At 38.5% G+C, this 26,190-nt stretch overlaps 2 protein-coding genes across 5 annotated transcripts in view; one reads left to right on the plus strand and one right to left on the minus strand.

The window, feature by feature from the left end:
- Positions 1–3,627: 3,627 nt before the first annotated feature.
- Positions 3,628–9,294, minus strand: LOC139479719 (G-patch domain and KOW motifs-containing protein-like). Its single transcript, XM_071262571.1, has one exon. It carries the CDS (start codon positions 9,292–9,294, stop codon positions 7,579–7,581), a length of 1,716 nt encoding a protein of 571 aa, XP_071118672.1. The 3' UTR covers positions 3,628–7,578.
- A 2,845-nt stretch (positions 9,295–12,139) lies between these two features.
- LOC139478724 (ran-binding protein 3-like) overlaps positions 12,140–26,190 on the plus strand; it is a 30,475-nt gene continuing 16,424 nt past the window's right edge. For 3 of the 4 annotated variants that reach the window (XM_071261323.1, XM_071261326.1, XM_071261325.1), the window contains exons 1-9: positions 12,140–12,167; positions 13,142–13,191; positions 15,553–15,589; positions 17,626–17,697; positions 17,907–17,933; positions 20,050–20,145; positions 22,579–22,668; positions 24,278–24,352; positions 25,438–25,524. In XM_071261323.1, the coding sequence (XP_071117424.1) occupies positions 12,149–12,167; positions 13,142–13,191; positions 15,553–15,589; positions 17,626–17,697; positions 17,907–17,933; positions 20,050–20,145; positions 22,579–22,668; positions 24,278–24,352; positions 25,438–25,524 (553 nt within the window). In that variant the 5' untranslated portion in view covers positions 12,140–12,148. The remainder of the gene's footprint in view (positions 12,168–13,141; positions 13,192–15,552; positions 15,590–17,625; positions 17,698–17,906; positions 17,934–20,049; positions 20,146–22,578; positions 22,669–24,277; positions 24,353–25,437; positions 25,525–26,190) is intronic. The other variant, XM_071261324.1, reaches the window with a different exon arrangement.

The raw sequence follows: 26,190 nt of genomic DNA on the forward strand, positions 1-26,190 counted from the left end.
AGCAGGAGTGAATTATCTTATTTGGCATTCAGTAATCGTTTGTGCCGAAAATATATAATTTAGAATACCCTATAAAATTCCCGAATGGATGAATGATAAATTTGCACAATAATAGTGTGTGATTGTATGCTTGCGTGCGTGCATTCGTGCGTGCGTGCGTGCGTAATATGTTCTCTAACTTCTTTTAGGAAGTATGTATGAGAATCACTTCCTATGATATCGTAGATGACAATCAAGATTCACATTTTGTCAGCTATATCTTTATGTGGCATTGACGCCAAATATTCTCTTACCATACAACATGAATATTACTAGTATTTTGACAGAAGCTGACTGTCCATAGCTGATAACGATAAATAAACTGCGTATTTTAAAAATCACAGCGGGTCAGCTTTATCTTGGAGGAAAGCGTAAAGTGACGACCCAACTAACCTGTAGCTGACAAACGAAGGTTCATAATCGGAATCATTGTAGGATTCGAACCCAGGAACGTTGGATACTGGTTCTGAAAAGGGACACAACAGTGCATCGCGAATTGTGGCCCCTTAGATCAACTCTTTTCACAAAGCTGTCTCAACGCTTTAGATGTTCTTACGTTGAAGTTTGAACCTAAAGTTATTAATAGTAGCGACCGCTTGTGCAGCTGGATCCTGGATATGATGTTGAGGGAGCAGATTGTCCTGTGGAGATTCTGGGTTCTTATGTATTACTTACTCGCTGTGCTGAGATGCGTTCCTTGGGCACGCTAGACACTTATGGTCGTGGGTTCGAATCCCGGTTCGCCCTAATTATGTTTCTAGGTTAGTCAGCACCATACCCGTGCTCGTGAGTTTCACCGAAGTGGTAAACGTCTGAGACCTGCATCACTGCAGCCCCTCCCACATTAAGCTGACACGCCGTGATATAACTGGAATACTGGCGGCGTTAAACCCAACTCACTCACTCACTCATGCTTGCTGTGGGACTGGACTAAATGGGGATCGGGTGGTCTCGGAACGGAGGGGCCAAGCAATTTTTTTTTACCCACAATAGTTATTTTTCAGATAACCTAGCATGTCCAGTGAACGATTTATTTGGAATCTGAGGAAAAGGAATATTTTTCCAGGCATTTTAGGGAAAGGGTTATTTTTATCACAAAAATTACAGTCACGGCCCCTTAAAAGGGAAGAACGGCAGAGGGGTACCTTTTCAAAGTACCATGCATATAATCACTTCGTTACGCTATAGGGGCGGTCGGGTAGCCTAGTGGTTAAAGCGTTCGCTCGTCACGTCAAAGTCACGTTCTATTCCCGACATGGGTACAATGTGTGAAGCCCGTTTCTGGTGTCGCCCGCCGTGATATTGCTGGAATATTGCTAAAAGCGGTGTAAAACCATACTCACTCACACACTCACTCGTTACGCTATACAAGCAAGCGAATGTTGTCTTTACGCCACAGGCGGCAATATTTCAGCTATATCGCGACGGCCTTTAAATTTTCGAGTCTGGGCCAGGTGATCGGGCAAGGACCTAGTTTATGCATTTCCCTTGGCTTGAGATATTGAGGATCAGAAAAGTGGCCATTAAAACTAAATATATAAGCAAATGTACCCAGAGTGTGGAGTCAAGTTATTAGAATTACTAAATTCAAATATTCACTGACATAAACATTCGTCACCACTCGCCCCTTTCCGTAACCTGCAAGAATTAAGACTCTCGCTATTCGGCGTGTCCCGGAATAACTCGAGTTGGTCACGAATGTGACATAAACTAATACGTTGTTAATTCAATAACAACATTCAGCCAGTCTAGGTTTACCGCAAGGAGATCCAGGTAGGAAAGTAGATTATTCTTCATTTTTCGATGAACTTGGCTCTGTCTTTTCACATCAAAAGTTTACGACGCGCAAAGAACGCCGTCACGAGCATTGTGATGATGTCGTCACAATGACATTAAAATGACGTCATAATCCTGCAACCCGACACTGCATTCGTCACCGTCCCTTTGCGTAACCTGCAGGCTTGTCCCGGAATGACACGAGATGGTCACGAGTATTAGACACTGCTGTATAATGTGGCTAGATAATGCGTCACGTGTGCTGGAGACACCTTGTTCTGACAGCGGTATGTGTGTACAGTGCTGATGTTGAAAAGTTTATGGGGGCGGTCGGGTAGCTTAGTGGTTAAAGCGTTCGCTCGTCATGCCGAAGGCCCGGGATCGATTCCCCGCGGGGATACAATTGAGTAATTGTGTGCATTAATTATCAATTATTGATACTACTATGTGGCTTATAGTATTATCGTTATCATAACGTCTTACCAACGCTATCATTTTGTTCATCGTCATATTTCTCTAAAATAATTATATGGCTTATGACTTTAATCAGAATATATATTTCTAACGTGTGTGTAATTGTGGCATATGTTTACGCATGAAACATAATTTGAACTAGCCTGATGGGGAATATTACACTGGTCGAAAATGTGCACATGTCCGATGTTAAAACAGTGTAAAGTCTGCATGCCATTTCAAACAGGGTGTCAAAGTGGTCTGGTCTGGTCCGATAGGGTATGCTACTGTGGTATAACATATGCACGACTGGTCCGAAAGGGTATGTTACGGTGGTCTAACATATGCACAACTGGTCCGATCGGGTATGTGACGGTGGTCTAACATGTGCACGACTGGTCCGATAGGGTATGTAACTGTGGTCTATCATATGCACAACTGGTCCGAAATGGTATGTTACTGTGGTCTAAATATAGAATGCTTCACTCGCTCCCGTGTAATACCAATTTTATGAAACTCGTGAATAGTTGTGGTATCGGACTCGCTTTCGCTCGTCAGATACCACAACTATTCACGAGTTTCATAAAATTGGTTTTACACGGGAGCGAGTTTAGTATTTTATTTATTACTTGCCATTTATAACTTTTTTAGAATTATACAGTTGAGTATGAATAGGCTGACACCTGCACGATCCACGGCATAGTCCAATTGAGTTTAAAAGAATAATACTTCAAACACGTCAAAAGTTGAAACGACTATGAATTCCCAATTTAACAAAGTAAGGATAAACTGTTACAAATTACCCTGTACATAGTGGACATGTATGCATGCCATGTTCTGGGAATGATAATGTGAACAATGCGCAGTTCAGAACTATAACAAAGAAAGATTATTCCTTTAACATATTTTTTTATTCTGGCATTTCTATATTTATAAAATCTCATGTGTGAAGTCAGCTGTAAAGACAGTTGGCAAGAGATTACTTGTGTATAAGTTCTTACACTGGAGTGAGTGAGTATGGTTTTATGCCGCTTTTAGCAATATTCTAACAATACCCATGTGGGGAATCAAACCCAGACCTCTCGGTAATGAGAAACGACTTCACTACAAGGCTACCCAACAGCTCCCCCATTCAGTGGATGAGGATGGGTTTGTAAACCTTGTTGTAGAATACAATATACTGTAAATATCTAAATATCATAGTCTATGCATTCAATAATCCAAATGAAATCACTTTCTTTTTATATATACTACTCAAAAGAAGTTAAGGATCACCCGATTCTTTCATATTGGTAATATTAATCTTTCATGGCATGAGAGATTAACTATTGTAATATGAAAGAATCAGGTGATCCTTAACTTCTTTTGAGTAGTATATTTGAATATGCTCAACCATGTCAACAAATATTTCTACAAAATTTACTTTTTCTGGTGTCTTATTTAAATGATCCAATCATCTAAGTATATACAACTAGTTGTAAATAAATAAATATTGTGACTTACAAGCATGTGATGGGTCCAGCCCTTAAGAAAACAGTCACTTTTCAAGACGTATCTAACAAAAAACAAGTTAAATTGTTGACAAAAGGTGTGTTTGTATTATTAAATTATTTTAGACTGGGGTAAATATACCTGTACCGACATGCCTGTCATGTTTAGAAAAGATGAAATATTAAATAAGTAACTGAAATAACTAAAGATGAGTCCTACAAATTCAACAGTCACTTAACTAAATACAATCACAGTTCTTCCCCAACCAATCAAAATAATAACATACTACACCAACATGTTGAGAGTTTACCTTTAAAATTTAAACACAAAAATGAAGTATTTCTTGTTATAAAATTGATGCAAAATGTAAAAACAGGAACACTACTTCAGCACTTGGGACGAGTGAATGTTTCTTACTTCACTTCAATGCTAATAAACAGATAAAGTTGAGTAAGGAGTAAACAATTGAGCAGGTTCATATTCCTTTTTAAAGTAAATGTGTCTTCAGTTCTGCAGTTATGAATGTGAGATTCTAATCAAGAAGGTAGACTAAATACATTTGACAACACACACAAAATAAGTAGATCTCATTACACAGTACAGGTGTCCAAAAACAGCTCGACTGAACATGAGCCATAGATTTCACAACACTACTGATATGTCAAACCATTCACAACTTTAGTTCTCAGTGTTTCCAGCTATGTGGCTGTGCTGATGTCATGGGTGGTACAATTCCTTAAATAAGTGTTGCAGAAGAAAACCAAACAGTCAAACATGATTTAGCCCTGCTATAAAACAAAAGGAACAGCAAATACCAGGTTCAGGAGATTAAACTGATCAATAATCCAAACTGTACTGATCGACAGGGCCAGGGCAGGATGACACCATATCAACCAAGTCACAGAGTCAGACCTCCTGATCTGTTTGGTCGCCTCTGAGTGTCTGAGTATGGTTTTACGCCGCCTTTAGCAATATTCAAGCAATATATCGGCAGGGGACACCAAAAATGGACTTCACACATTGTACCCATGTCGGGAATCGTAACCGGGTCTTCGGTGTGACGAGCGAACGCTTTAACCACTAGGCTACCCGACCGCCCCTTGGTCGCCTGTGACCAGCATAGGTTGCTGGGGACAAAGTCTAACCTGGAATCACTACAGGGTGAAACAGTGGGGACACAGTGCAGATACAACTGACCCACAGTCACCTCATCCAAGACCTGTCATGATATTATCAAATAATCATGGTCATGTCAAACCTGTATGGCTAAGTATGCAAACAATCAATAGGAATGCTGTAAATTATCATTTTCACTGAATGTACCTTGTAAGCTTTAAGTGAGAGGAAATCACAAAGTGATGAATCTATACCACCAGGTGCAGACAAACCAAGAATCGCCTTGGTCATATCCGGTGATCTTGGACCTGTGACATGAACAAAGGCCGCAACTCTGCACACTGACTTGGGGCACTTTAGTTCACTGGGTCACTTATGCCTTCATACAAGACTGAATACAAGATCCTCAACTGATGGTACATTGTAAATTCTCGTGTTTGTTCCATTTACCAACAGTGATGTCTATACAAAGACACATAATGTTTGTTTTTCTGTGAGTATTTTGAGACTTAAGGTTCATAAAAGAACTCATGATTCTGATTCACCAAAACATCTGCAAGCATCTGAACAGTTCATGTCTTGAATTTTGTAACCAAATTATTTTTACATAATAACACTATAGAATAGGTCTAGACATTTGTGCTGCAGTCTGTTGCACATGTCCAGTGTAGGTCTGGACCCAATAATCAACTAATTTACTCTGCCGACAGACCGAAATGTGATAGGTTGCCATGACAAACACTATTAATAGCTCCCCGGTACTCCAAGCAGTGTGAGGCTTTGTTCTCCGCTAAACACAAATAATTTTTTAACATTCCTGTCCCTATTGTTAAATTTAACAACAAATGAAAAAAGGTAATTTGAAATTATATTATTTTCATATCTTTATGACCTATTTGTTTTACCAAACATATTAAAGGGCATAATTTTACTTTTGCTTAGTTCTCAAACCCAAGGTTTAGAGAAAAGATACCTGCAAAGTAATTTAAAAAAAGATGGCCTCAAGCCGAAACACTGTCTCTTGTATAATTAGGGTATTCATTTACCATTTGGTTCAGAATGATCTCAATTATGAATACCTGTTAAGACTGAGAATTGCTTTGAAAAGTCATACATTTGTTATAAAATATGCTCACGGTGTCCAAAGTCCTGCTGGTCATATACATTTACGACTTTGGAGAAACTTGATGAACATTGGAACGGTGTTGACAAGCCAAGGATAATAATAAGAATAAATCTGGGATTCCAACCAATTCTGGCCACAAAGGGACACAACTCTGCAGACTACACAGTATACAGGGAATGAGTTGGACATAATCATGATAACCAAACAAAATCATGTACCTGTATCTCCTCATACTCAAAAACGTTTAAACTAAATTGAACTCGGTTGAACAGAAAGTCAGACTACCTGATCACAGATATCAGACCTATACCTCAATGCACTATTCATTGTTACATATTAACATGATTAAGCGAAGTGTCCGAAACTAAGGGGTCCGAAGGTCCTTGAGGTTTGCTCCTATGGTATTTAAATCTAGGGATCTCTCAACTTTTGAACCATTAACTTCAGGGGTGTCCGACCCATATAAAGTAGAGTGCCAGGCAAGTAGTAAAATATAATCTAGTTGCCCTTGTGCAATTATGAAAATCGGTGGAGCTAACATCATGTGTTTGTCATCTGCAGATGAACTACCTGACTAGTCATTTTTGTATTCTGCCATCTCCCATTAGCTGTTGCTTCCGTTAATGAAGTTTTTAAAAAAATTTAAAGTTAATACATTCTTTTCTCTGATTTACCAGGGCAAGTTGAAAATCAGGCTGGGCAAGTAAAATGTTAAAGTTTGGGTATGTGAACACCCCTGTCATTAACATTAGGGGTATGACAAAGACCCTTTGACTTCCATCTTGGGGTATCCCCAATACAGTGATCTGTTGGGACATAATTTCATGTGGTAATATCTCTCAAATATAATTCTTTATTATATTTTTTCAAAATGATATACTGCCAAATATTGCCTACTGGCTTGCCAAATTATATGTAATCAGATGGTGGGTGCTGTTAAAAGGTGAAAAGTATCAAAATTCATGTGGGTAGTTGTAGTATCTCTGACAAATCCATAGTTTCAAAAACAGTGCAGAAATCAGGCATGGGGTATTTTGATGTACATGTACTTGGTGAATGTCACAACCATATGAAAGACAAAACATTTGAAGTGAACAAAACTTCTTATTATATTTATTTCATCATGGTCAGTTCAGTTTGATCAGTCTGTTTAGGCTTGGTTTGTCCTGAAATATTACTTTGTAATATAATTGTGGTAGCCATGGTTACTGGTAACAGTATCACAATGTTTGGCAATATATTGCAGTATCATGACAATTTCTAATTTCAGCATCAGGATATATAAGACGAAACAAATACTAGTTCTCTGAGGAATTGGATTTGTGGCTAGGAGGGGGTCACCATTACGGGGTCAAGATGGGAATACATAGAGAGAAATAATTACACTCCTTGTCATGCCAATGTTCGCCATAACTGTTACAAAGAGATTTTATTTTCTGATGTCCTTGTACATGTCATATATGACATTTCACCTGTACTGCTCTATCACTGACTGTTTACATGCTGTCTCAAACTGCATTAAGACATTTGCTTCTGTCCAACATGTTCAAAACTATTATCTAGCATGACTAGCATTACTAGTAGTCAAACTGTTGCTCTATGTCACCAACATATTCACAGATATCATCATATCCAAGTTTCAGCACAATGTCTCGGTCACTAAGCAACTGCAGTAAAGCTTCACATTTTTCTTTGCTTCTTTTCACAACTTCTCCTATTTGACCCCTGTACTTTCCAGAGACTATCAAAGCATGTGCATGATCATGTTTGGGAATAACAGTCTCAAGGCTTGACTGTGACAGTCCCTCCAGTACTCGCCCTTCCTCTGTCCGACATACACAGTTATCTTCACTGATAACATCCAGCACTATGACTTTTGACTTGTAATATTTGCCACTCTTAAACTTTTTATCAACAATTCGAACCCTAATGTCTGGCCTTGCCCACAAGAAAATACCATTTTCTGTGTACCCGTTTTCTCTTTTTGCTTTTTTATCCTCTGGCATATGCCTATGGGAACTTGAACTTTGTTTGACCGAAGTAGTTTCATCATCAGAGAAGTCTCTGCTGGATTTGTGTTTCCTCTTTCTGTCATGTTCCATGTGTTTTGAGCGCTCCACATCAGGGCTTGAGTATCTTACAAGCGGACTATTATCACCATGTTTTCTGTCATGTGGACTGCTACTGGGATCATGATGTTTTCTGTCATCATGTGGACTTCTACTGTGACCCCGGTGAGATTTCTTCCTTCTGCTTTTTTCATGGGGACTTCTACTTCTAGATCTATGCTTGTCTTTTTTCTTCTTTTCCTGTTCTTTCTTATACTTATCAACTTTTCCCTTGTTGAGATACTTTGAAAACTTCTCGTAGTCTTTCTTTGACACAAGTTCAATTGAATACTGGGAAATTGTCACAATTTTGCCACTAAGTGTTAATTTCACCATAGTCCTTGCATTGTCATCATCTAAACCTTCAATAACTCCATACATATCTCTGCTAGTGCCTTTAGTTATTAAGCAAAATGCACCCTTCTTCAACTCAAGTTCGTCATCTTTAGCATGACCCTTTTCAGAGACCGCACCATTTTTCTTCTGTAATGTTTTACTTTTATCTGCACCAAGCCCAAGTCCTTTAGGCCTTAATATTGCCTCGGGTGGTGGGACCAGTTCCTTGTTTTTACCAATGCCCTCGCCATCCTTCCACCCCATACCTCTCAACATCGCAAACCCAAACTGGTCTATTGGTATTTGTTCATAGTCAGCATCTTCTGGACCATCCGGCCTCAGTGACACATCAAGTTTATCATCTGTTTCAAAACCTTCGGGAACCTTATTACGAACAAGTAAAGGAACGCTTAAACTTGGATCCGGCTGCCCGCGCCCCTCCCAGTTTTGATTTTCAAGTGCAGTTGCTTCTATAATTTCTCTTGTCGCCTGTTCTATCAGAGTCAGGTTTCCTTTCTCTGCTTTGGGTGCAATGTCGGGTGCAATGCCTTTGCTGTCGTTTGTGTTTGTCTTATCACATTCTTCCTTTACCTGGTCTTTCTTCTCCAAAAACTGAGTTCTCCAGTTATTGCTCTTTATCAACGGAATAACAAATGCCTTCGGAGCTGTATCTTTTGGTTTTGAGCTTTTGACTTCCTTACCCTCGAACGAGTACACAAAATCTGTTTCTTCCTCCTTTTTCTTTTCTGAATCGCTGGCAACCGAATTTTGTAATTTTTTGCTGTCAATTTTCTTGGCAAAACCAAAAGAAAAACCTCCCTTCTTCGCATTGGTTTCGTCGTCCGCCATTTTGAGTAACTCACTGAACCAACTTCCTGTTAAACTCGTTTACCCGCTATATGGTATCGTAATGAGGTGCACGGTGTTCGGTTAAAAGAGTTGTCATACTCAAACAGTAGCCAACAAAGCGTTATCCCTACGTCAGGCGGGATTTGCTTACGAATTCTAACATGACTTTGTAAAATACTCGATTTTAATTTTGGTCAATCAGAGGTTTCAAATTATGATAATCACCTCTAATATAATAATCACAACTAATATGTATGTGTAAGGGAGACTCGAATAGTAATATAGTATCAGAGACCATAATATATGGTCTCTGATAGTGCGTAGGCATTTTGAAAATCATCAATTGTATAAAAATTGGTTACAAATGCATAGATCTATATTTTGGGCAGAAAACACGACTGAAGTCGACAGAATGTTTATGAAGTTCTGAGAAGCACAGAGAGCTTGGTGCTCTTCTATTCGCTTGTGACGTCATATCTTTTGAGTCACATTGAGTGGTGCGACGTCTCTTTCCGTTTTTTACTATCTTGTGTGTGAATTCATTGAGGGTTCAGTTCATGTTAGTTTAGTAAATAGCTGTGTCACACATCTTCACATAAGTAAACAAAGGAGAACTGGTGAAAAGGGCCACATGAATATATAAAGCATAACTAGTGTTACTTTCTATGTGTTTTCACCTATTTCATTAATCCAAAGTATTTACAATATACTTTGATGAATAATGAAACCTGTTGTGTTGTCAAAAGGGGCACACATAAATCTGACAAAAAGCCTAGCTTAGTAAAAAGGTTTGACCCTATTGACTATAACCCAAACCAGTATATATTACTGGGCGGTTAAAGCAACAGGTCACCTATTTTTACATTGGAAAAGCAGTATGTGTATGATACTATCTCCTAATTCCACCGATGACATGTATGAACCGATGATGGCGACACTTAATATAAATACAAATAATTTTTTAAAATATTTATAATGTACGTCTGATTTGAGTATATTAAATAGTAAAAGTAATAGTTCACGCACGCACGCACGCACGCACGCACGCACGCACGCACGCACGCAAATAAAACAAATTATATGGTGACTCAAATAATTACGAGACAACATAAGATAACACTGTATTATCCAGAAGGACGTTTGGGTTACACCAGCACAAGGTCTCAGCTTATTGATAAACACACATACAAGTAAATAACAGCATCCGGGTCCTTAATGTTCTCAACATCGGCAATCGTAGTTGGCGGCCAGAAGGAAGAAGTTGATACTCCGAATGTAAAACATGCGAGATATCGCTTAATATTTGATTTGATTTATTAACTACTTGCTGTTCATATATACTGCCAATGTCTGGATAGATATGCCAATGATTCCATATGTCCTTAGGACAGCCGGGTGTGACAACACATATTTTTGGAATTAAGGTCTTGTCGGAAATGCCTGTGCAATAGAGTCCCTTGAAATAAGTCAAATTACAAGCTTCTCGTATGCAGTTTACAAAGGTTATACCATAAGGACCCCCCCCCACACACACACACACCCAACCAACCCAACCCAACCCACCCCGGCCTTTCTTTGTCTGCCCAGGGTCTGCTCTTTCCACAGATACCACATTGTTAGGGGTTTGCGACATTGTCTTGAGGTATAAGGGTTACAGATAGACAGTTAAAAATCAGCGAAATTGTTTTTTTTCATAACTTCAAACGGCTATAAAGACGGTATTTTTGTAGTTTTGATTTATTTGAGTGATACTGTCGAATGCACATTTCCAAGAGCTTTCCATATGTCCATAACACGTGGCATGGTTTCCAAAAAGGGTCATGTGACCAGCCTCTAAAGTATTATGGTGTTGAAGAGCTAAAAAAGACAATCTGAAATAAAAAACTCTTCATGACGAGAAATACTAACTGGAGAATAACTGAAGAAAATCCGCTCCGAAACTATTGTCACACTGGAGCTGAATGATCGTGGATGTATTTCACGCTACCTTTGACTATGTTACTATATAGCCACGAGTAGCCGACTAATACTGGTATTAATGTATTATTCCTACAGAATACCTACATGTGCATATATATCCTTGGTATATGTTTGTCTCTGATTCAACGAGTTCATTTTGAGCATGGTAATTGTTCTTCGACCACGTGATATCATTTTACCCCCAGAAATATAAAACAAATAGCTTACATACTGTAATGATAAACACTTTACAAAAACACCATGGAAAAAAATGTCATTTATATGTAATATGTAGAACCATTCCTTCATAAATTTATCAATATTCTATCTACTACTATTTTTTTAAATAATAATATGTCCATATATGTAATTAAAATATGCCCATGAAATTACGAATGTTAAAATATGAGCGTAATTCTTTTCAGTATACATGTGGCCTTTATTTATTCATGAATAAACGTCTTTATAACTATGCGATAATTGCTGTATAGCAATTGTTATACACATTTTGTAATGTTATGATATATCAAATATGTACGTTGCAGAATATAGTAAGCACCTCATGTTACAAGACGACACAATCCATCTCAATCATTTATTTAAAAAGATCCGTTTTATTTTTAGATTTTTTTCCCTTTAGGATTCTATATACATTGAGTTTTTTTGTGAGTTCGTTTTTGGCATAGATCCATTTTAACAATAGCTCATTTATGGGGTTATACATCCGTGAATCGGTTCACACAAAAATTGAATGAGATAATTTTCTATTTTGTTTAGCTGTGGGTCCCCGAGTAAGAAATGTGAACCTATTCTCTGATTAAATTTCGAGCCGTGTCAAAACATTGCACCGCGCCATCTATAAGGTCACGTGACCTATCTAAACACAACAGGCAAGATGGCGGACTCAGTTGCAGGTAGGTTTGCCGGGAAAAAAGTTGAGAAATCAGATGATAACAACAATAAAATGAAAGCATGCATGTCATAAATTAATATTGTAATAAAGTAATTCCAAGAAACTGTGTATCACTACAAAATCTATCTTCAAAATCACGAATAAAGCATTCGATACTGAAACAAGTGCTCACTCAAAAATCTCGTGCATCCAACTTGATCAAGATTTTGGTCGTCGAAAAAGAGGACCATCTCGGTCTTATCATAACGGTAAATAACTGTTATTTTTTCATCAGTTTATGTCAAACTGAACATGTTAAGTAGGGATGGAGTTGATTGATTGTCAGTGTGATATCTGTGCAAATATTGATGTTGGAAGACGTCTAATCTGCGGATCTGACAATGCATGGAATCCAAATAAAGCGGCTTTGGAATGCGATGGTACTTGTGCATTCGATTCTCCAGTATGAATGCACCGGAACTATCTTGTCCAAAGTACTTGTAATTAAGATGCCAACTTAGAAAAAATAGGGAACACACCATTGACTGTTAGTGTAAATTCAAGTTTTAGTATTTCAGACAGACCTAGATCTACAGTATATTCTAATTTCTAGTCATAAAGGCCCATGTGAGAGTGAGTGTACTCATTGATATTTCTTGCTTTCTTTGTTATTTAATGATTAACGGGTTTGTCAGTGTGACTTATTAGGGTTGCACCTTTTTTAACAAGTATATTTGAATATATGCATGGTCATTCATTAGTGTAAGGATATGGATGATTTGTATTGTTTGACTTCATGCTCATGAGGACCTCCAGGGTTTTACCTTGACTTGCAAAAGTGGGTATCCAGGGGACCCCCGACAATCAGCATTAAGGGGCTTAGCATCTGTTAATCATGTTTATTCCTTTTGGCATGCTAATGAAGGTGTTTGGTATGTTCAGTTTGAATGCAGTGTGTTGTCTTGCATATGTGATGAAACATAATGATATTTTCAGATTCAACAAAAAGTGAAGATAGTGAAAACAATACAGAGGGTACTGAGAGGGTGAGTAAAATTGAATTGAGTCACCAATAGCATGGACCTGTGTTCATGGAACATGTCAAGGGTGGTCCCAGCGATAACTTACAGGACCACAACCATGGTCCAGTGGATAGAGTGGTTGCCTGGAGAGTGGGAGGTTGGTGGTTCAATCGCCTTACCACATCATACCAAAACACAATAAAAGATGGTATTTAATACAGCGTTAGAAACTAACATTTTTGGTCCACAAGTACTTATAATGATAACACATAGCAAAACCCTTAAAAAGGGCAAATTTCTACTAGTCCTTAGGCCCCGATTATGTTTCTAGGTTTGTCAGCACCATACCCGTGCTCGTGGGTTTCACCGAAGTGGTAAACGTCTCAGACCTGCATCACTTCGGGCTTTCCTCCCACATTAAGCTGACACGCCGCATTATAACTGGAATACTGTTAAAAGCGGCGTTAAAGTAAACTCACTCACTACTAGTCCTTAGAATACCTTAACTATTGGGCAGGTTGGCAAGGACTATAGCATGTATACAGCGATAGAAACTAACTGTTTTAGTCTACTAGTCCTAATAATGATAACATATAGCAAAACGGCTATGGCAAATTACTACCAGTCCTTATGATACCTTAACTATTGGGCAGTTTGGCAAGGACTCAAGGACTAGTGCCAATTTCTAAAGCTGTATAGGACTAGTGCTAATTTCAAATACTGTATTTGTTGTTATCCTGCCAGGCGCTCAGCATTAAAACAAGGACTGGACGGCTTGGAGTCCATATCATGTTACTGACTGGGTGTCCATGTTAAACTGTTGCATGTTATCTCAGTGGGATAGCACTATAAAACCATCACTAGTCCAAACAGTCTCACTCACATGCATGCACTCTCACTTCCGGTGTATAATGGTAAAGAAATTTTGAACAGAACGTTAAGCCTCATTTCACCTAACATTGATTATTTATAGGCTGCCATGATATAGCTTGAATACTGCTGACTGCAGTCTAGAACGTATTCACTTTAATTGTAATCAACATTGAAGTGCTAAGCCTTTGCCTGACAAAGCATACATTTATTGTTTTAAACACTATTCGGTGTTTGAGGGGTTTGATTGTCATCAACATGATCAGTTTGTCACATTGCACCAAACAGCCCGGATTTCTAGCAACGAAATACATTAAGTGAACCAATACAGTAGTCTCAATATGAAACAAATTTGACGGTGGGCGAGAGAAAGACCCTGTGCAGCATGCAGACAACAGAAGTCATGACATGTAAGATTGAACACCCTTTCCTCACCTGCACCAGTGGCTCAGTGGGAAAAAAGTGGGTTACAAAACTTAACACGTGTGTGGTTTCAGGTATGATTCACATCAGGGTCTTTTGCATGTTGAACAACAATGACGTTTAACCAGTCAAAAACTAACATAAGATGCATTATTAAAATGATGTTTATAAACCTTGGGTGATGTAACACCATGCCGTGAGACATACTTCAAAATGTAATAAACATCAAAGGCAGGCAAGATCCGGCAAGTCCGGGCCTACTGATGGAAAGCCCCAGGCATTCTGTATGAATGCCCAGGATTTCAAAGATTTTGACTACTGGTGAGGTTTATTATCACAAAAGGTTCATAAGAAATGTTCCTGGTTTAGGATACATTTTGGGGTTAAATACATTGGTTGGGAATATCAGAACAGAGCTACAGATGAGCTAGAAATAGAAACTAACAGGTTTAGTCCACTAGTCCTTATAATGATAACATATAGCCTTAAAAATGGCAAATTTCTACTAGTCCTTAGGATACCTTAACTTTTGGGCAGTTTGGCATGGACTACAGGACTAGTGCCAATTTCGAACACTGTAAGCTGTGTATTTGGGTAAAGTACCCCCCAAAAATATTCAAAACCCAAATCCTTTCAATCAACTTGCATTATACAGAAATGCATGTATTAAATGAAAAACTCAAATGTATAAAAACAGCACGCGCAAATACCCAATGAAGCTTTTTCAGCATACATACAACAGCTCATTTCCAAAACACAATTACAAGCAAATTTACTTTCCGGCCTATATTTAGAACCATTATATACATCTAAAACATGATTTCATTTTTTTTAAAAATCTCAGAATGCTTACTCATTTTGGGAAAAACCCAATAGCGTGATGAATAGATGAGTGAAACAATATTGCTTACCTAATTAAATATGTTATAACCCAATTTAGAATAGAAACCATCGAGTGAAAACTCAATTGCTCAAAAAGTTATCTGGAGCTCTGTCAGAAAGAAAAGTCATGGGGCATGGTGCAATGAATTAATGTGATCAGTGTAATTAGTAGAACTTGACTACATTTGTTCTTTTCATGATTGTTTGCAGGTATCAACATCAACTGAAGGCCCAGCGGGAGCTGCAGGTTAGTCAGCATTGTTTGCCTTGCAAGAGCCTTGGGTAGCTCAGTAGGGAAAGCATAGCTCATCAGGACAGACATCTGGATTTGATTCCCCCTTATGTGAAACCTTCCATGGACATTTGTTTGCGTGACTTATAACTTGAAAACTACTTCATAGATTCTTTTCAAACTTGGTGAACACTTTTTATACTTATAGGAGAGGTGCAGTGCAAAGTTTGATTTAAATATTTGGATTTTCTGAAAAAACACAGATTTTTTAAAAAATTTTTACTTAAACATTTGTGTGCCCTATGACTTGAAAACTAGTACATAGATTTTTTTTCAAATTTAGGGAACAGTTTCCATACTAATAGAAGAGGTGCAGTTCAAAGTTTGAATGTGATATGTGTATTTTCTGACAAAATATGATGTTTTTAATATTGTGAAGTCAGAATATATTTGTTTACTTCAACATTTGTGCAACCTGTGACTTGAAAACTACTTCATAGATTCTTTTCCAATTGGGGTTACAGATTCTATAGCAATAGGAGAGGTGCAGTCCAAAGTTATATTTCTATGGGTGGATTTTCTAAGAAATTTTTCATTTTTCATGTTTTGAACTTAGAAAGTCAAAGTCGGGGGTATTAGTGAGCCCTGCTCACTTTTTGTCTTGTTTGCAATAAGTTTGTGTGTGCAGTTTCTGTTTTCTTTATTATGTTTTTGTTGGACCATTTCCAATTACATTAATATTTACACTTTGTGCCTCTTCTGTTTGGAATTGGTCCCCAGTGACCCATCCCTGGAATAAATGGACTAGGTGGTCAGTTGGGTTTGGGTGACACAGAAAGACACGATACATCATGGAGAATAATGGTCAGGCCTCGAGACCAAGTATCTGAATTATCATTAGAATTGTTATAGCAGAACTTGCTTAAAATACGCACAAAAATTCGCCATAACTCAATTCATTTTGACTTTCTTGCAGACAAATACACATGAAAAAAGTGACTACAAACAAAAGTATAACGCCACTGCATATTTACCCAGTTTACCGAGTTTAGCCTATTGAGCTTGTGTATCTGTATGTCGTTGTAGATCTTTATTTATTGATTGAATGCAGGCATCACATATGCATGAACCCTACTCCAGTGAATAATGCAAAATAAGCTGCCACGCCTGGCTTATTGCATCTTCACAAGGCAAGTGAGTTCACTGACTATAAAAGTCCAGTTTCCACCCTTGCCGAACTAGGCTGGTATTATGGAGTTACATTTTTTGCTGGACCAACGAGTCTATGCATAGTCCAATCAAAGTAGCGTACTGAAATCGAAATCCGGTTCGTAAAGTGTCATGCAGATTTCGGTCGACTGCAGGATTTGCAAAGCATGTGCACCGCTAACTCGTTGTCAACAGATATTTTCTAAATCTTTTCATGCTTTTAATCAAGGTGCTCACGAGATTTGATGCACTTCGCGATGTAAGACTCGTTTTATCACAATATAGATCTTGATTATCAATCATATCATCTTGACTGGGAGCCACCGTTTTGTTTGAAGCAAATGCAAGTGATACGAGATGTTGAATCTGATTGGTCAATAGGAGAGGCATAGAAAGGACATAACTCGTAATAGCCACTGGTGGCGCTACGATCGAGCCCAGGAATTCCAGCCTAGTTCAGCAAGGGTGGAAACTGGACTTTTAAAGCCAGTTAACTCTCTTGCCTCGGGAAGATGGGCTTATTGTAACTTAGACATGTATCGCTGTTATGAGCTGATGCCATATATGACACATGCAAATTAGGAGTCCCCTTTTAAGCAGAAATATTTAAAAAAAAGATTCATTCATTGGTTTAAAAATACCCATACAGACTTAAACATTGACGGAATGTCCGAAGAAAACTATCAATACCCAAAGTGAATGATTACATGTGGGTAAATATTCAATAGCTAAAAATATAATCTAGACCCTGTTGTGGTGTGGACTGGAGCAGAGGGCAAGCTGGTTCATTTGTGAATGGCCTTGTTATTTGTGATTATTGAAACATAAATGTGTTATTTCAGATCCTCCTCATAGAAATGGCGCCTCTGTGATTCAACCTTCCAAGCTGGGTGGGTTTAGGCCTGGATTCTCAGGTACTGGTGCTCGGATAGTTAATATTTTATTTCTATGTACAAAATGCAAATGAGATATAAACTGGCACAGATAAACATTTTTGCTGTACATCTATATTGTGAAATCTATTAGTAGTTATAACAACAACCTTTGACATTACAAATTTGACAAATTGTTGCACTTATTATTTGACTCAATAATAATAAGTAATTTTTCTTTTCTTCTCCAGCATTTGGGGGATCAGGGGCGAATACTGGTAAGATCAAGTAGATTCATGTTTACTGTTGTATTGATTTAGTATAAATTGTTTGAGTTGGAACTTAAACATCCTATCCATGGTAGGTGGTAGAACTCCTTTCCGTGGTGGATAGTACTGTGTCTGCATTGTGGCCATAAGATGCCTTGTCCATATGACCGAAGAGGTAAACCCTGTCCGTGAGCTGACAAGTTGAAGATGTCATCTGAGGGATGATGCCATTCCCTGTTAAACCAACAAACTTAATAAATAATGAAGAAGTTACATTTGTATTGATATACACCATGTACACCTTGACCTTGAAAAAGGATGAGAAGGATGAGAATAAGGATGACCTTAAGGACGACACAAATAGCCATGGTGGCACCAACATGACATCAACGGTGTTTATCACATTTATCTAAAGGTGTTTATCATATTTATCTACCTACAGGGACCATTTCTATGTGCTGCTGGGCAGTCGGGTAGCCTAGTGGTTAAGCATTCGCTTGTCACGCCGAAGACCCGGGTTCAGTTACCGACATGGGTACAATGTGTGAAGCCCATTTCTGGTGTCCCCGCTGTGATATTGCTGGAATATTGCTAAAAGCGGCGTAACACCATACTCACTCACTCACTTTTTGTGCTGCTCCCTATAAACAATTTTGTTATTGACTTGTCGCTACACAGAGCTACGGTAGGCTATTCCATGGTGTTATCCTAATCGATTCCCGATTCGGAACATACAGCACTAACAACACTGCCAAAGTGTACATAAATCGTAATCTCATGAAAACTGTAGCATGATTTGCTTCCTAAAATACTTCCAAGTCTTCCCGTCACATATATGTACTTGCATTTTCTATAATGCATCTGGCTATGTACTTTTGGGTTGGGATCATCAGGTGACAACGCTTCATGGCGCTATTAGTGTGGGTTAATGGTTTATATCACTATCTGTGTGGGGTAATGGTTCATGGCACTGTCAGTGTGGGGTAATAATTTATAGCACTATCGGTATGGGTTAATGGTTTATAGCACTGTCAGTGTGTGGTAATTTATAGCACTGTCAGTGTGGGGTAAAAATTTATAGCACTATCTGTGTGGGGTAATGGTTTATAGCACTATCAGTATCGGTTAATGGTTTATAGCACTATCAGTGTGGGGTAATAATTTATAGCACTATCTGTGTGGGTTAATGGTTTATAGCACTGTCAATGTGGGGTAATAATTTATAGCACTATCTGTGTGGGTAAATGGTTTATAGCACTGTCAGTGTGGGGTAAAAATTTATAGCACTGTCAGTGTGGGTTAATAATCTATAGCACTATCTGTGTGGGTTAATGGTTTATAGCACTGTCAATGTTGGGTAATAATTTATAGCACTATCGGTATGGGTTAATGGTTTATAGCACTGTCAGTGTGGGGTAATAATTTATAGCACTATCTGTGTGGGTTAATGGTTTATAGCACTGTCAGTGTGGGGTAATAATTTATAGCACTATCGGTATGGGTTAATGGTTTATAGCACTGTCAGTATGGGGTTATTTATAGCACAGTCAGTGTGGGGTAATTTATAGCACTGTCAGTGTGGGTAAATGGTTTATAGCACTGTCAGTGTGGGGTAAGTGGTTTATAGCACTATCAGTGTGGGGTAATAATTTATAGCACTATCTGTGTGGGTTAATGGTTTATAGCACTATCAGTGTGGGGTAATAATTTATAGCACTATCGGTATGGGTTAATGGTTTATAGCACTGTCAGTATGGGGTTATTTATAGCACAGTCAGTGTGGGGTAATTTATAGCACTGTCAGTGTGGGTAAATGGTTTATAGCACTGTCAGTATGGGGTAAGTGGTTTATAGCACCGTCAGTGTGGGGTAATGGTTTATAGCACTATCAGTATCGGTTAATGGTTTATAGCACTATCAGTGTGGGGTAATAATTTATAGCACTATCTGTGTGGGTTAATGGTTTATAGCACTGTCAATGTGGGGTAATAATTTATAGCACTATCTGTGTGGGTTAATGGTTTATAGTACTGTCAGTATCTACTTTAAGGAAGTAGCTGTTTGTGACCAACAAATGTGTGATACAGATATGTTATATTATAATATTTTATGTGTGTTTATATAGGTGCTTTCTCATCCAACCCATTTGCTCCACGTGCCACCCTGAAATCTGATGTCGTATCCACTGGGTCAGCACACCCTCACCCACATGAAGGTACAGGTTGGTTGTCTCCCTTTGTCACCCCTTCCTTCGCTGCCATGGTTACCAAGCTGCTGCCTTTGTCTGTAGAGGTGGTATTGTGCTGATCGTTGTTCCTGGAATAGACCTACCCACTGCAGGGTTCAACAGTTACACTTTATCAAGAAGCCAATACCATAAACATTAATCAGGAGTAGTAATTTAATAATTAGAGCAGTCTGATCAGCTAGTGGAGAATAAAGTTTCACTCAGGCTCCTTTTTTATTGTTCTTGAACTGAATATTTGGAAGCCAAGGAATTTCTCAAGGAATTATCTCGAAAATTCTAAGAGGGTGATATTATTATTTTTATAATAATAACAACACCACCAACAATAATAATATTCCTTTATATACCACACTTGTCTAGGTTTTTTTTGTTCCTCTACCAGTGGATCTGTATGCATTCCAGTTATCATTCTCAACTCCTGGGGAGTATACAACTGAACTCTACAGCAAATGTTGGTAAAATATCTGAACAAGAAATGTCTAAAATTGTAATATAACATGCTGTAGTTGCATGTGTAACTTGGTTTGACATTAATGCATTGAATGTATTCTTAGAATGTAAGGAAAATGTGTTTAAGCTGTTTTTTATTGTGAGTACAAAGAACAGTAAATGTTTAGAAAGGGAAGAATCTGAACGTTTCTCTTCTATTTGGTAACAGGGCGGTCGGGTAGCCCAGTGGTTAAAGCGTTCGCTCGTCACGCTGAAGACGCGGGTTCGATTCCCGACATGGATACAATGTGTGAAGCCCATTTCTGGTGTCCCCCGCCGTGATATTGCTGGAATATTGCTAAAAGCGGCGTAAAACCATACTCACTCACTCACTCACTATTGGGTAACATTTAGGCATGAGCTCGGACATGTAAGAGTTACTGTGTGAGTCAGTGGGTCGATCCTTGCTTTATTTATGCCATATTCAGAGCTCCAGATAAGCTTTTGGTGTTGTGGGTATTTTACCCATGAATTTTAAAATCATTGGGTATCAGTAATTCTACCTGGGTATTCAAATTTCTGTTACCCACTAGTTTTTTACACATGTGGGTATTTAAGTTAAATATTTAAAAACACTATTCATCTAGTCCCTGCAAACTGGTGTCGTGTGGGTTCGAGAGCTTTGTAGGGCTAAAAAATACCACGATACTTCCACCATAAAGTGTGATGGCAAATGATCATGATGTAACTGTCATCGTGGAGTTTGGCAAGGTTGACGGAATGCCCGTTTATAATTTCAAAATAAGTTGCTGATTTGTGAATCAAATACGCAGGGTTACTTCACAATATTTTGATGATATGCACAAGTTTTATTTTTGTAGCGGATCTGTAATGTTCGTTGCGTATTTGATAAGCTTGGATTAGATTTTACTGCATATTTCTGCATTTCTGATGCATATTTTACGCAGATACGCAGCTTATCTGGAGCTCTGCATATTTGGTCCATGTGTTTTATGCCAACAGAGACTCTTGCTGTTTAGATGTGGTCGTTGTTCGAATGTTGTAAAAAAGAGTAGTTTCTTTGAGTAGTATCTGTGTTCCAACATGTGATTTGTTGGTGAACCTGGTCGAGTGTCCCAACCACTGAATTCACTCATCTAATACTGAAGCAAGGTGTTACACAACAGATATATTACCTGTTGCCATTCATCCTTTGTGCAAATTAAGATTGATAACCATGGCACTTATGCAGTTAAGATTTTTATTAAACTGTTTCCATGTTTTCCTCTGAATTGTATGGGGTTATGCGGGGTAGCCAAGCAGGTAAAGTATTGGCTCCTCACACAAGATCCAGGTTCTGTGTTCAGCTCTGGTTCAACAGACTCTCTTCCTCATCAATCAGATTACTTTCTTTTCTTTTTTTGTCAAACACTTGTGTTCCAAATAAATTCTGATCTTTTGTAAGGTTTATTATTTATGGGTCAGGTGAAACTGAAAAACGACAAAATTTGTGAAGAGAGTATGTAAAGAGTTACTTCCCTTCACACATTTGATAACCATGAATCTTTTTAAAGTATTGAGGGGTGGTCGGGTAGCCTAGTGGTTAACGTGTTCGCACTTCCTGCTGAAGACTTGGGCTCTATTCCCAACATGGGTACAATGTGTGAAGCCCATTTCTGGTGTCCCCCGCTGTGATATTGATGGAATATTGCTGGAATATTGCCAAAAACTGCGTAAAACCATACTCACTCACTCACTCGCTCACTTAAAGTATTGAAATAAGTTCAGACTTGTTGGGAAGTAAAGATGATTTGGAACATTAAGGATCTGTAGAACAAGTGATTAAAACATAAAGACCACATGCTTCATGTCTTGGGGATGCAGTCATCCTACGCTTGCACAACCGTTCACCACATCTTCTTGTTGATATGGTTTTCATTATTCCTCGGTTATCGAGATGTGTTTGATCATTTTCAGGTCTAATAGCACCTAGTCGCTTCATGGTCAACCCATTCATGTCCCTCGACAAGTCTGCCTCGCAAAGTGATAATGATTCTGACGTTGATCGTAAGTAATTTATCTCATTTTCACATAACGCTATTGTTGTCATCAGTGATGCATTTATTGTTAGTAGTCATGTCAATGCCAGTTATTACTAAGGTCCTTCAGTCCTTCATTATTAGTTTGACTTGTTCTCCATATTAATATTGGAATCGTCACTCATTTATTTATTGTCATTATTGCTCTGGTTCCACACTGAGTACCCATTAGAGGGTGATCGACCTTGTCTGTAGAGACTCTGGTCTGTCATATAGAAGTTGCCGCAAGGCGTGGCTGTTTAACAGTGTCCAAAAACATTTCCCTGCCTACCTTTGCTTTAGGCACGTGTGTAGGTACTGTTTTGAATATCCACGTGTGGGTATTGTTGATCGATCCTCTTCTTGTCTTAGTATGCTTCAATCCTGCGGGCATGATTGATAGCTTTGACAAAGCATTAAAAGAGATGTCAAGTAAGGTCACTCAATTGTCCTTCGGAGATAGAGATGTAGTCTGTCTTGTAGAACTGATTGCCTGGAGACTCCTTCCAGGTCAGTTTTAAGTCGCAAGCTGACTAGATCTCTATTCATAGTTGCGCGGTCAATCATGTATGCATGTTCTACATGAAAACATGTGACACATTGTACCCAATCTCATCTTGTTACATCCGACTAGCGGAAAGGTGTTACACCCACTCACAAGTTCTTGTCTTTATTATTACGACTTGTGTTGGTATCCCTGTTCAGCACCAGCTTCCTTGTGTACGTGCCCCGTGAAGACCCCGGGTAGAATAGGTCTTCAGCAACCCATGCTTGCCGTAAAAGGTGACTATGCTTGTCGTAAAAGACGACTAACGGGATCGGGTGGTCAGGCTCGCTGACTTGGTTGATACATGTCATCGATCCAAATTGCGTGGATCGATGCTAATGATATTAATCACTGGATTGTCTGGTCCAGACTCGATTATTTACAGACCGCCGTCATATAGCTGGAATATTGTTGAGTGTGGCGTTAAACAACAAACCAACCAACAAAACCAACCAACCAATCCTTGTGTACGTCTCACAGTTGTAGTCTACTGAGGCTAGAGGATTTGTTCCCCATTCAACCAAGGGATAAATGCATAGTGTGAGATGGATAAGTTTAATAATTTGTAAATTTTACATTAAATTGTACATTTATAATACTTATCCTATCTGACCCGTTACATGCCCGCCAGTCCATCCCCGCATCACAGTGAGTTATACTAGTCTGTCAGCTCCAAGAAAGATGTAGTCATGTGATCAGGTCGTGTAGGTCGCTATGCACAGGATTTTAGTGCATGACCCATTTGTTTGGGTGGTGACCATAGTGATGCTTGGATGTGTTTGGGTGAAATTGTTTGTAGAAGCTGGAAACATTTATTCAAGCATGTTTCCACATAGGATTGAAAGAAGGAGATATGCATAGTTTGAGATTGGATAAGAATTATAACTATACAATTTAATTAAAATTTAAGAATTTTTTGTTCTGTATTCTATGATAAAATAAATATAATGTGGGTGTTGTTTCTTTTAAAAGAGGGGCACCTTGTTAATGTAGTGTTATGGTAGGGTATATCATGAGTGAGAAGTTTCTGACAGTGATGTGATTGTTGCAGTCCCGGGAGAGAACCGCAAGTTCCAGCTGCGACCCTCAGCCCTCACAAACCAGGTGGAAACACTGAAGAGTAAAGGTCAGGGTCAAACAGTTTAATTTTTTGATTGACATAAAAAGTTCTTTGATTTGTCTGGAAAATGTAAGGGAAGAGATACCTATTGTTTTCAGCGTCAATGTTCCCATCCTATTCCAGGCCATGATCAGAAAACTGTTAAATGTCTTTCAGCGAAACTTGGGATATGCACTACTCATCAGCTGTACTGGTGCTATTTTAAATTTTTTCATAATTTTAATTATTTTCCATGAAAACAATTTCAACTTAGTCTTAGACAAAGGTAGGGTTTGTTTCCCAGCCATAACTTGAAAAACGTTCAAATTATTTAAAGGAAACTTGACAGATGCATCACTTATCAGCTGAACTGGAGCCTTTTGCTATTTTAATTTTTTTCCAAATTTTATGTTTTACTTAAGCCTGGAAACAATTTCGACTTAGTCTCAAACGAGGGTAGGGTTCGTTTGTGGGACATAACTTGAAAACTCTTAAACATATTTCAACGATACTTGGAATATGCATTGCTCATCAGTTTAACTGGTGCCTTTTGCTATTTTTAGATTTTACCAAATTATATTTTCTTATGTTTCCATGGAAACCTTTTTGACTAAGTCTAAAATGAAGGTAGGGTTTGTTTCCAGGCCATAACTTGAAGACTGTTCGACATATTTTAATGAAACTTTGGATATGCATTTCTCATCTGCTTAACTGGTCTTTGATTGGTAGAGTATGGCCACTTCAGGCAAATCCTAGATGCAACAGTTATTTGACACAGTATTCCTTGTTTGATATTAAAACAGTGCTATGCATGTACAGCATTAGAAATTGGCACTAGTCCTATAGTCCTTGCAAAACTGCCCAATAGTTAAGGTATCATAAGGATGAGTAGAAATTTGCCATTGTTAAGGGTTTTGCTATGTGTTATCATTATAAGGACTAGTGGACGAAAACTGTTAGTGTCTACCGCTGATGTATCGTAATGTATCTTTGCTTGACTTAAGGCTGAAATGAAGTACACTATCAGTACTGAAGAGGTTCGCAGGTTCAGGCTGTGTCTTAGAACCAAGAATATGTTATTCATCTTTCCTGTATCTAAAAACTTTTTTTAGGACGGACCTCACCACAACCTGCTGTTCAGTCATCAATACTCAAGCCTGCTACGCTACCTGATCCTCGACAGCCCCCTGACAGTAAAGGTGGGTGTCTACCAGGCTCTCCATCTTAGAAGCCTTGTTATTGTGAGTGAGGGAATGTTATTTGTCACCAGTCAGCAAGAGTCTTGGGCATCTTGTAAATATCAGTGCCAGACAAAGACGGTCATACTACTAAGAGGGCCTTGATGGGGGGTGTCAAGTGAGAAGTCAGTAAAATCTGGGGCCTTCAGTCAGTAGTCCTTATTTTTTCCGCTTAGAAAAAACACATGTGAATAGCAGGCAAGCTGTCAGGTTGAATCTATTTGCAAAGTCATCTCTGTTTGAGTGCAGATCATCAGTCTGCCTGGAGGGAAAGATAGGGACAGCTTGTTCTGTAAGATTACTGTATTTTGTGTTTTGCAAATACCTAAGAACATGAGTGAGTGAGTGAGTATGGTTTTACGCAGCTTTTAGCGATATTTCAGCAATATCATGGCGGGGGACACCAGAAATGGGCTTCATACATTGTACCCATGTCGGGAATGAAGGAAAAACAAATGAAAAACCAAATGCCGTAATGTAATGAAATTGTGATCAATCAATATCCTGTGTTTGTGACATGTACAAAGTATATCCTGTGTTTGTGACATCATGTACAAGATATATCCTTTGTTTGTGACGACATGTACTAGATATACCCTGTGTTTGTGACATGTACAAGGTATATCC

The sequence above is a fragment of the Haliotis cracherodii genome, unplaced genomic scaffold (assembly GCF_022045235.1).
Source record: "Haliotis cracherodii isolate W230 unplaced genomic scaffold, xgHalCrac1.p SCAF_4, whole genome shotgun sequence".
NCBI classification, from domain to species: domain Eukaryota; kingdom Metazoa; phylum Mollusca; class Gastropoda; order Lepetellida; family Haliotidae; genus Haliotis; species Haliotis cracherodii.